This window comes from Aegilops tauschii, chromosome 7 (assembly GCF_002575655.3).
Source record: "Aegilops tauschii subsp. strangulata cultivar AL8/78 chromosome 7, Aet v6.0, whole genome shotgun sequence".
In the NCBI taxonomy this organism is placed as follows: Eukaryota; Viridiplantae; Streptophyta; class Magnoliopsida; order Poales; family Poaceae; genus Aegilops; species Aegilops tauschii.
The window spans coordinates 121,937,810-121,949,287 of NC_053041.3; the positions used below are offsets into that span (position 1 = coordinate 121,937,810).

Genomic DNA, 11,478 nt, shown 5'->3' on the forward strand with positions numbered 1-11,478 from the left:
ATGTCCCCGCCATTAAGAAGAACCTCGTTAGTGGCTCCCTTCTATGTAGAGAAGGGTTTAAGTTGGTTTTCGAGTCTAATAAATTAGTTGTTACCAAATATGGACTATTTGTTGGAAAAGGTTATGAAAGCGGAGATGTTCCGCCTTTCCCTCGCAGATTTTTGTAATAAAGTCGTGAACCATATTCATTCGAATGTTAATGAATCTGAAGTTTGGCGTTCACGTCTTTGTCACATTAGTTTCGGTGTTATGACGCGGCTAGCTAAATTGGATTTTAATCCCGAATTTCACTTTAGCCAAAGGTTCTAAGTTCCTTTCTTGTGTGCAAGCTAAGCAACCTCACAAGGCTGCGGAGGAGAGATACATGGCACCATTGGAACTCATACATTCTGATCTTTGTGAGATGAATGGTGTGTTGACTAAAGGTGGAAAGAAATACTTCATGACATTGATAGATGATTCCACTAGATATTGCTATGTGTATCTGTTAAATACTAAAGATGAGGCTCTACACTACTTTAAGATCGATAAGGCAGAAGTTGAGAATCAACTTGAAAAGAAAATTAAACGAGTCCGGTCAGATCATGGTGGAGAGTACTTCTCGAGTGAGTTTGATTCCTTTTGTGCGGAACACGGCATTATTCATGAGAGGACGCCTCCCTATTCACCCCAGTCAAACGGGGTTGCCGAGCGGAAAAACTGTACTCTAACTGATTTGGTTAACGCCATGTTAGATACATCGGGTTTATCCAAGGCATGGTGGGGGAGGCTATATTGACGGCATGTCATGTCCTGAATAAAGTTCTGACAAAGGATAATGAGATCACTCTCTATGAGAAATGGGCAAAGAGAAGGACAACACTCTCGTACTTGTGTACTTGGGGCTGTTTGGCGAAAGTCAATGTGCCGATCCCCAAAAAGCGTAAGCTTGGACCAAAGATTGTGGACGGCATTAATTTGCGATACGCTAAGAACAGCATTGGCTATAGATTTCTAGTAGTGAAATCTGAGGTACTCGACCAGAAGGTCGATACAATTATGGAGTCTAAGGATGCTACATTCTTCGAGGATATTTTTCCTATGAGATATATGCAAAGCACTTCTAGACAGGAATCTGAGGAGACTCCTGAGCCTGCCATTCCTATGGATTATTATGAACAAACACATGATGAAAATTCTGAGGAGGATGACGAGGAAACCTTTGGTAGGGGCAAGAGACAAAGGACTGCAAAGACCTTTGGTGATGATTTCTTCGTGTACCTCGTGGATGATACCCCCACTTCTATTTCAGAAGCATATGCCTCTCCAGAAGCTAATTACTGGAAGGATGCGGTCCGTAGCGAGATGGATTCTATCATGGCTAACGGGACGTGGGAGATCACTGAGCATCCCTATGGTTGCAAACCATTGGGATGTAAGTGGGTGTTCAAGAAGAAGCTTAGGCCCAATGGTACGATTGAAAAGTACAAGTCTAGGCTTGTGGCCAAGGGCTATGACCAGAAAGAAGAGGAAGATTTCTTCGATACTTATTCACCTGTGGCTAGCCTGACCACCATTCGAGTATTACTCTCGTTGGCGGCCTCGCATGGTCTTCTCGTCCACCAGATGAATGTTAAGACGACTTTTCTGAATGGAGAGCTAAACAAGGAAATCTACATGCAACAACTAGATGGCTTTGTGATAGATGGTCAGGAAAGAAAGGTGTGTAGGTTGCTGAAATCATTATATGGCCTGAAGCAAGCGCCTAAGCAATGGCATGATAAGTTTAATACAACTCTGACATCTGTTGGCTTTGTTGTTAATGAAGCTGACAAATGTGTATACTATCGCCATGGTGGGGGCGAAGGTGTTATACTGTGCTTGTATGTTGATGACATACTGATATTCGGAACAAACCTCAAAGTCATTGAGGAGGTCAAGACGTTTCTATCTCAGAACTTTGAGATGAAGGACCTTGGTGTGGCTGATGTTATCTTGAACATCAAGCTACTGAGAGATAATGAGGGTGGGATTACACTTCTGCTGTCCCATTATGTTGAGAAGGTGTTGAGCCGTTTTGGATACTCGGACTGCAAACCATATCAAACACCATATGATCCTAGTGTGTTGGTTCGAAAGTTCGAAGGCACAGCTAAGAATCAACTGAGATACTCTCAAATCATTGGTTCACTCATGTACCTAGCGAGCGCAACGAGGCCTGACATCGCGTTTGCTGTGAGCAAACTGAGCCGGTTTGTTTCCAACCCGGGTGATGTGCATTGGCATGCTATTGAGAGAGTTATGTGCTATCTGAAGGGTACTATGAACTACGGACTTCACTATACGGGATACCCGTCGGTACTTTGAAGGGTATAGTGATGCGAATTGGATCTCTGATGCTGATGAGATGAAGGCCACAACTGGGTATATGTTTACTCTTGGAGGTGGCGCTGTTTCTTGTAAGTCTTGCAAGCAAACGATCTTAACGAGACCGACAATGGAAGCAGAATTAACAGCATTAGACACATCTGGTGTCAAAGTAGGATGGCTTCGAGATCTTGTGATGGAATTGCCATTGGTTGATAAACCGGTTCCGGCTATCCTTATAAAATGTGACAATCAGTATGCCATCACCAAGGTGAAGAGTTCAAAGGACAACATGAAGTCCAACAAACACATAAGAATGAGATTAAAAAAGCTGACAGAAAATTAAGAAACTCCGAAGTGATAGCGTTGGAGTATGTCCATACGGCTAAGAATCTGGCAGATCCCTTTACAAAAGGGCTATCACGTGTTGTGATAGATAGTGCATCGAGGGAGATGGGTATGAGACCCACATGAGTTGCCATGGTGGTAACCCAACCTATGTGATCGGAGATCCCGTGAAGTAGGACCTGGGGAAAACAAGCCAGTGGTGAACTGAGGAGAGTAACGATACTAACCCACTCTGTTGGAGATGGAATACTCTCGACACTGTGGTAGGATGACTACTGTCTCAATGTGTTCCAAAGCTTATGTAAGCAAGATGCTATCCTACAAAGTGATCTTTGGAGGAACACACCTATATGAGCCCGACTGCTGGTCACAGTCTATGAGATTGGAGTGATCTCTAGTAAGCTCATGAATAGGCCAGTAGTGTGACTTATATGTTCCACCCGAGGGGCCAGCCTTCCGCAGCCTAGTACTAGTAAGACATGTGGTGAAGCTTCTTTGCGCCAAACTGAGAATTCAAGGCTTAGTCCATTGTTCATTTGTGAAGGAGTGTAGCTGCTGGATCTAGGTGAAGTTCAACCTTAACAGGTCTTCACTGAAACACTGGTATATCGAAACAACAATTGGAATAGAGGACACAATAGGCCCTCGAGATCTGGTGGGGGACTGCTGAAATTTGGGGTGGGCTTTAGGCCCATCTAGCAATTTCTGAAAATCTCTAAGTGCCCATGTGGGTTTATTGGCACTAGGTGTAGTGGGAAGTTTAGTCCCACCCCGCTAGTGGAGAAGGAGTTGGACCTCTTTATAAGGGATTGTCTTCTACATGCTATTGGAGTTTGAGAAGAGAAGAGGCTCTCACACACTCCTCCTCCGCCGCCCGCCTCGTCACGCCACGCCACGCCTCGCCACGATGCGCCGCGGGTTGCGGGAATGAGCCGAGCCGAGCTCACACCTAGGCGCTTATTTTTGCCAGTCACTAACGGAGAGTTTCTGACAGCTGGGCCACGATCTGAGACGTCGGATCGTGGTCTGTCACGGACTCGGACGTGGGTCGAGCCCACATCCGCGCCTACGCCTAGATAAGTGTGCGGTGTCTCCTAACCCTAACTGCCACGAACAGATCACATCTGCTCCACGTGCACACCCACCGTCGTTCCTCTGTTGCTGCTCCTGCCGCCGGTGACTCCATCCTGTCCGCCGCGTACACGGTCGACGGGAGAGCAGGTCTCCGAAACCCCGCCCCTCCGGTTCCTGTACGGGAGAGGGGCGAATAGGTTTCTGGGAAGCGACTACGCGACTGCTCGCCTCCGTTCGTCTGCTTCCTCTACGTCCGCGTCATCTTCATCATCACCATGTCGCAGTCCGACGCCGACCGTCTCGCTGCCGAGAAACTCGAAGCCGACAAGAAGGCCGCCGAGGACACCGCTGCTGCCGCCACCGCCGCGGTGGCCTCTGCATGGCCTACTGGAGGGTATAACTCGTTTATCCTGCTCCTACTGTTTTCTGTTATAGCTCTAGTAGCATTATACGTAGATATATCTGCCATTAGCATAGCATGTGCTTGCGTGATTCAATATCAGCATGTTGTTAATTATGTCAATGCCATGCTAGTGATTTTTTTATGGATTAAGTTAGTCAAAAAGTTGCCTATTTACTCAACAGATGGTGTGTGGCGATGCTGCGGTGAGCCCGTCGGAGCATCTTTTATTTTAACTTTTAATTTAATAAATAAAAAAGGAACACCCCGACCTCTACATCATGCAAGTCCACGTCGGTGGCTTCTGCTCGCCAACTTGGACACGGACTCTTTCTTTCTCCCTGCCTCTCCCGCTCTGGTTTTATCCGTTTCATCATTGCCGCTACACAACATGTGATTGATTATGATGATGTCGACGACGGTGCAGCGCCGCCGCCACATGGATCGCCAGCTAGTCTGCACGCACGCACACGCACTCCGCTCTCCGGCATGGGAAGAGAATTAGGCCGCAAACTCTCCTGTGTCCCGATGAGAAGAGAAAAATTCACTGTAGGTCACAAAACTTGAGCTGGCTGACACTTAAGTACCACTACTTCAAAATACCCGAACTACAGTCCATGTACTTGCGCAGAGGGTTCACTTTGGTCCTTATATACGAATTGAGCTACGTATTCGCTGACTTGGCCGAGTCAGCCGTTGCCAGCTAGGCTTTGACCGCCACCTGTGTAGCACCTGGTCGGGGGGGTTAATACTAGTAGTCTGGTTTTTTTTTGCAAATGCGCCAACACCTGGTCGGAACGCTCCCGCACCTGGTCGGACCGCACCCGGTCGCTCCCTTATCCCCTCGCTCTCCGCCTCCTCTCCTCCGAACCCTAGCCAACTCCCGTCCGCGCCGCCGCAGCCATTGTCGACGTCGTCGCCCTCCGCCGCCGCAGCCATTGCCGACGCCCTCCTCCGCCTCCTCTGTCTCCTCCTTCATGTCGTCTTCCAGCTCCATCCGCTCTGCGCTGCGTGGCTGCACCGTTGTTGTACCACTGATCGGGTGCCCGAATTGCGGCGAGCAGGTGAGGTTCTACCGGTCTAGCACCGATGAGCACGATGGATGGATCTTCTAAAAGTGTGTGAACCACCATGTAAGTGCCAGTTCAGTAGATTCATGCTGTGTCAACTCACTGTAGTAATGAAGCAGAGCACTGATTAAATTGGTCTTTAGGTTGCAAAATCAGTTGGTTAACTAATGCAGTAGTTTAGACTGTCCTTGTATGCGAAATTATTACAGTAGCTCATGGTCAGTTGATACTGATTAATACAGTAGTTGGTTAACTAGGTTGCCATTGATTCATTCACTCTGTAATTTTGTGGAGTTGGTTAACTAGTTGGTTAACATGGTTAACTAATTTTACCACTGATTAATCAGGTCACTTGTGATTTCTGGCACTGGGAGCTTGAATATGTGCATCATCTGGTTGAAACAAGGCGTCTGGTTGGTGATGCTGCTGTAGATGCAATTGGTGCAGCTGAGGACAGGAGGGAAGAGCTTGAGAGGCAGAGGACTGAATCAATGGCAGGCAGAGGCATAGCTGGAAGGGTCATGGCTGGGAGAGGCAGGGCTGGAAGAGCTAATTATGTCAGCTCCAGTGAGAATAAGTATGCTACCAAGCAGCAAATTGCTATGCTTTTAGGATTAGGCAGAGAGATTTTGATGCTGCTAAAGCTGATGATTGCTTTTGTTATAGTGCTTTGTGTGATGTGTTTCACCTTAATTATGAAGAAGTGAAGTGTTATTAATTGAGTAGGTGCAGGTGTGTAAACTGAGCATACTAAAATGGTTGCTTTTGTTTGCTCAGTATGAAGTCTTAGTTGTAATGCTTGTTGTAATGGTTAATATGTCAGTAATGTGAAGCCCGCTTGACCTACTTGCTTTGAAATGCTTGACCTAATTGCTTTGAAAAAACGGATAGATGTATTTCATGTCACAAGTGTAGTTAAACTAATTCTCACAGAAAGTTACCTAATTCAAATTCTGTCAAATTGAATTTAGTTTGCAGTTCACTGAATTTTTATAGTTAACTGGATTTAGTTTGTAGTTCACTGAATTTTTATAGTTAACTGAATTTAGTTTGCAGTTCACTGAATTTTTATAGTTAACTGGATTGTACTTAACCTCATTGCTTTCAAATTACTGACAGAAATTCCTGTCACAACTGAACTAACTTTGCAAACTAATTGTTGTACTAAATGAACTAAGTTATTCCAGGCCCCCTTTCTCAGCACAACTGAACTCAAAAGCAAGCATGTACTTGCACCTGCTGCAAACACCCACCCAGCAACTTGCACTCTACATGTAGCTTTGGTCCACCACCAGTCCACCACCACCAGATCCCCTTCTTCTTCCTCATCTTTCATCTTCAATTTTGTGCACCACTAGATCCCTTCTCTCCTCTGTCCAATAGCACCAACAGATCCCCTTCTCATCTTCAGCTAGCAGCAACCATGGTGTCCTGGGATGATCTTCCCAATTCTTCTGAAGATGACTCTGTGACCAGCAAGGTTAGTGTGCTCCTCAATCTCACACAAATCTAGTATAGGGTTTCTCAGCTAGGGTTTCTCTCTCAATTGATTCCAAATGTCTCTCTTTGTTTAGCCACCTGCCACAATATCCTGTGAGGAATGGAGTGGCTTGGCTACAGATCTGCCTAGCTTTAGATGTGGGCATGGATCTTTGTGTGAGAAGCATGTGGCATTTGAATCTGTTGCTACTGGCAGAAGGTTTCTAGCTTGTGCACAGAAGGTTAGTAATTTTTTGCATTTGGCACTGTTAAACAGGAAGTGATTTGTAGTATTTTTAAGTTCCATCATCATGCACAGAACTGAATACTGGCAGTTAACTGAATCTCTTTTTTGTATGTTCTAAATTGTTAGGAGGTACCTAAATGCAGATATGTTGAGTGGGTTTGACCCTGAGTGGCCCGATGCTCTGAAGATGAGCCTAGCTAGCATATGGACCATGTATGAAGAGGAGAAAAAACAGAGGTTCAGACAGAATGTTGTGAGTGCTGAAGAAAACTTGAAGGTTCTTGAAGAGAAGAAGAAGATGGAAAATGAGTTGAGGCATTTCAAGCTTGATTTTGCTAAGACGGTGGCAGAGAAGGAGCAGGCAATCAGCCAATTAGGCAGCACACAACTTGCTCTGACTGATCTGAAGGAAGAACTTGAGAAGAAGAAGATCACAAACAAGTTAGTAACCAACATTCATCAGGTATTCAGGGTTAAAGCAGAGAAAGAGAGGGACCAAGCAGTGCAGGAGAGGGACCAAGTGATTCAAGAGAGGGATGACTTGAAGCATGAGAAAAGGAAGCTTGAGTACATGATTGGTGACCTATTCAAACACAAAGAGGCCACCAAGGAGAAGATAAGGAAGCTGAAGGGCATGCTGAATGAATTTGATTGAATCTGTGTCATTGTGAAAAAATGACTTTGTATCTTTCCTCCTGGATTTGTGTCAGTTGTACTTTTGTCAAATGTTAACTTAATTGGGTTAAGATAAGAAATTGAAGTGGGTTCAGATAAGAAATTGAAGTTGGTTCAGATAAGAAAATGAAGTTAACTGTCTCTGTCTTATATGACTGGATTTGCCTGAATTTATATGTCTGCAGTTGCTGTTTTATATGACTGAATTTGCCTGAATTTATATGTCTGCAGTAGCTGTTTTATATGACTGAATTTGTATGCCTGTACCAAATTTTTCTTAAAGAGAAAAAAATTACACAAAAAGAGTTTTGCCTGGGTCTCGAACCCAGGACCTGTGGTATTGAACATTGGTGGCAATGCCAGTGTGGTAAGTAGTAGTGCTTTGATCCAGGGTAGGTACTAACCTAGCTATTTAGCAGTTGCTAGTTGCCCAATGGCTCACGCCTCTTCCGTTTCCTTGTCTGCTCTTTAAGCCCACCCACCCACCGCTCCACTCTCCACTCTCCACTCAGTCCACCGCGTCGCCTCGATTACCCCGCACCAAACCCCCACTCAGCCGTCAAGAAAACCCTCGCCGCCGACCACCACACCGCCGTCGCGGACATGGAGAACGGCCCCGCCTGGAAGAGGGTCATTGATGACCTCGCAGGCGACGACAAGGCGATGCGCGCAGACCTGACAGAGATCGGGAAGTGGTTCCCTAGCATTGGGATGCTGCGTTGCCACGCGCGTGGCCTCCTCAAGGTGATGACCGACGACGAGTTGGACCGTGCCTGCGACGACCCCCAAGGTATCCCTCCTGCGCTTGTCCTCCGCTTCGCGATGTAGGAGACGCGCTCCAACGACCCGGGGCAGCGAGCCCGGTGGTGGATGTACCGGTCCGCCAGCGCGCCGCACCAGCCGGATCCGTTGCGCGTTGGCTCGCGAACGGAGCGCGTCCACAACGTCGACCTGGCCGTCCCCGCGCCTGTCAACACGGCGTACTGGGACCACTACCAGCCCGACCGCCTCGGGCGCGACGATGTCTCCGAGTACATCTCTTCCGAGTCGAAGTACGACTCTGGCTACGCCGCCGACTCGTCCTGGTCGACTGGCTGGGAGGAGCCGAAGGTGATTGTCCTCTCTGACGACGAGCCGGAGGTCAAGGTGGCGGCGCCCGTCGTCCCTGATCAGGAGGTCCAGATGGTAGTGCCCGTCGCCAGGGAGGGTGACAAGCACCGCCCCATTGTCGTCGAGCTTCTTCCAAATGTTCCTGACATCGTCAAGCAGGAGGTGGAGGTGGTCTTGGCCCTTCAAGCACAGGTGGACGTCGTAGCGCAACTAGAGAGGAAGAAGAAGAGGAAGGTGGCAGCTGACATGGAGGTTCGCCGCTCGGAGCGCCTCCAGAAGTTGAAGAACTGAAGATGAAGATGCAGTAGAAGGCATGAAGAAGATGCAGTTACAGTAGTTAGGTATGCTGAAATATACAGATTTTCAGCATATAAGTTATAAAAAATTAGTTTGTTAGGTGTGCTTGTATATTAAGCACATAAGTTATTTGTAATTTCTGGCTGTTGAACTGGCTATATAAGTGTTGAACTGGCTGTGATGCTATATGAGATCTCATGCTACATATGTGCTGAACTGTGTTGATGCTATATAAGTGGCAGTAATCCAAAAGTGTTTTGTTGGTATATAATGTTGTTGATGCAGTCTTGTTGCTATATAAGGCAACAATCCAAAATTGTCTTGTTGCTATATAAGGCAACTGAAGTAGCTGCTAAGGTTTTGAATCCTAACTAAATTTTTGTCTGAATCTTTGTCTTAACTGAATTCTGTCTTAACTAAATTCAGACAACTGTTAAGATTCAGTTAACTGTAAAAAAATCAATTAGCTTTTCAAACTAAATTCAGACAACTGTAAAAAAACAGTTAGTTTTCAAACTAAATTCAGATATCTTTGCAAACTACATTCAGACAACTGTAAAAAATCAGTTAACTTTGAATTCAGTGAACTGTAAAAATTCAGTTAAGTAGGTTGGAGGGGAGTGGAAGAATAATAAGTAGGTTGTCAAGTAACACTTGAGCAAAGCACCGTTCCTATCACACTGGCATTGCACGCAGTTTATCACACCACATGTCTTGGGTTCGACACCCAGGCCAACCTTTTTTGTTTTATTTTTTTTTATTTTTTTATTTTATGCAGTTAATTATCTATACTCCAACAGTGAATAAAGCAACTGATTCATTGCAGTTTTCAAATTAAATTAACTGAATAAAGCCAACGAACATGTTATTGTGATTCCATGTCTGCTCATCACCTTGGTTCCATCTTTCTTTTCAATCTCATAAGGCTGTTTTCTCCTACTCTTGTTTGAAGGCTTTCCTACTTTTTTTTCAAAGACAGGTGGCTTGATTTCACAGCCATTCATCTTCTGCCACTCACTCCTATCTCTGCAAGGCTTGATAATGGGTTTGTATGCTAGCTTGAATGCTTCTATACTGTAACAGGAGTGCACCAAACTCTCAGGATCAATCCTCTCATGTCTGCAGCATGCAATTGCATGGTGACATGGAACTCCACTAAGATCCCACCTTTTGCATGTACAGCTTTCTTCCTTCAGGTCAACAATGTATGTCATGTTCCTTTTGTCAACCTGAAAGATGCCATCACCAGCCCCTGAAACCATGCATGTAGCTGACAGCTCTATATTCTTCTCAATTCTTTTCCTAATTTTTGGGCATATTGAGCCAGGCCAGGTCTCTGCCTCTTTTCTTTTGTTGTAGAACCTGACCATGAGCTATGTTTTGATCTTGTCAATCATTGATCTGAGATGCATCTCCCTAGCCTCAAGAATATATTTGTTGAAAACCTCACAGTTGTTGTTCAGAAGGATATCACACTTGACCAATTCTCTTTGGAAGCCCCTAACCCAAGTGTTGGGTGGTAGCTGCTCAAGCCACTTGTATGCTTCTAGGCTTATGACCTTCATTTCCTCCATGCTTGCAGCCCACAGTTCTGGTGTTGTGCTCCTTGTACACTTCCATAACTGGTTTTTAAGAACATCTCCTTTGTGTGTTTGCTGAAAATTCTGCCATATATGCCTAACACAGTGTCTGTGCTCTGCATCAGGAAAGTGCTGCCTCACTCCCTTGATCAGGCCCTTTTGCTTGTCTGACATTATAGTCCATGGGTCTGTGTTTACAATTCCCAAGTCACTCTTCAGATTAGACAGAAACCATTTCCATGTGTTAGTGTTCTCTACCTCAACAACTGCAAAAGCTATAGGGTAAATGCAGTCATTAGGATCCATGCCAACAGCACACAGCATAACACCTCCATACTTTGTCTTCAGGTGGCATCCATCCAAACAAATGACAGGCCTACAAGCTTGCATGAAACCCCTTTTGCAGGCATCCAGAGAGAAATAACAACTTGCAAATATGCCATTACTGACACCCACATAGAAAGAACTCCCTGGGTTTGATCTTCTGAATTCTTGTGCATAATCCCACATGCTGCTGTACTGCTCCAACTCATCTCCTTCAATCACTTTCTTCAATAGCCTCTTAGCCCATCTAAGCTTGCTTCTTGTTGCTGTCATGTTCCAATCTTTCTGAACCACCCTTGCAAAAAAATTCATATTCATGTTTTCATCTGCTCTGAAAGAATCAAGATATTTTCCAGCCATAAAAGGAGCAGTGAATGACTTAACACACCATTTCTTTATGCATGTATGCTTTGGGTTGTATTTCTTGATCATGAAGTAGTTGATTCTCCCATCAAATGATGCAGACAAGGTCCAAGGGCACCCATCTTCACATATGGCATTCAGTCTTTTCCTATCATTTCTGGGGCA

General features: G+C 45.4%; 1 protein-coding gene across 1 annotated transcript; it reads right to left on the reverse strand.

The window, feature by feature from the left end:
- Positions 1 to 10,419: 10,419 nt before the first annotated feature.
- LOC141026916 (uncharacterized) lies at positions 10,420 to 11,223 on the reverse strand. Its single transcript, XM_073503795.1, has one exon. It carries the CDS (start codon positions 11,221 to 11,223, stop codon positions 10,420 to 10,422), a length of 804 nt encoding a protein of 267 aa, XP_073359896.1.
- Between the last annotated feature and the right edge of the window lie 255 nt (positions 11,224 to 11,478).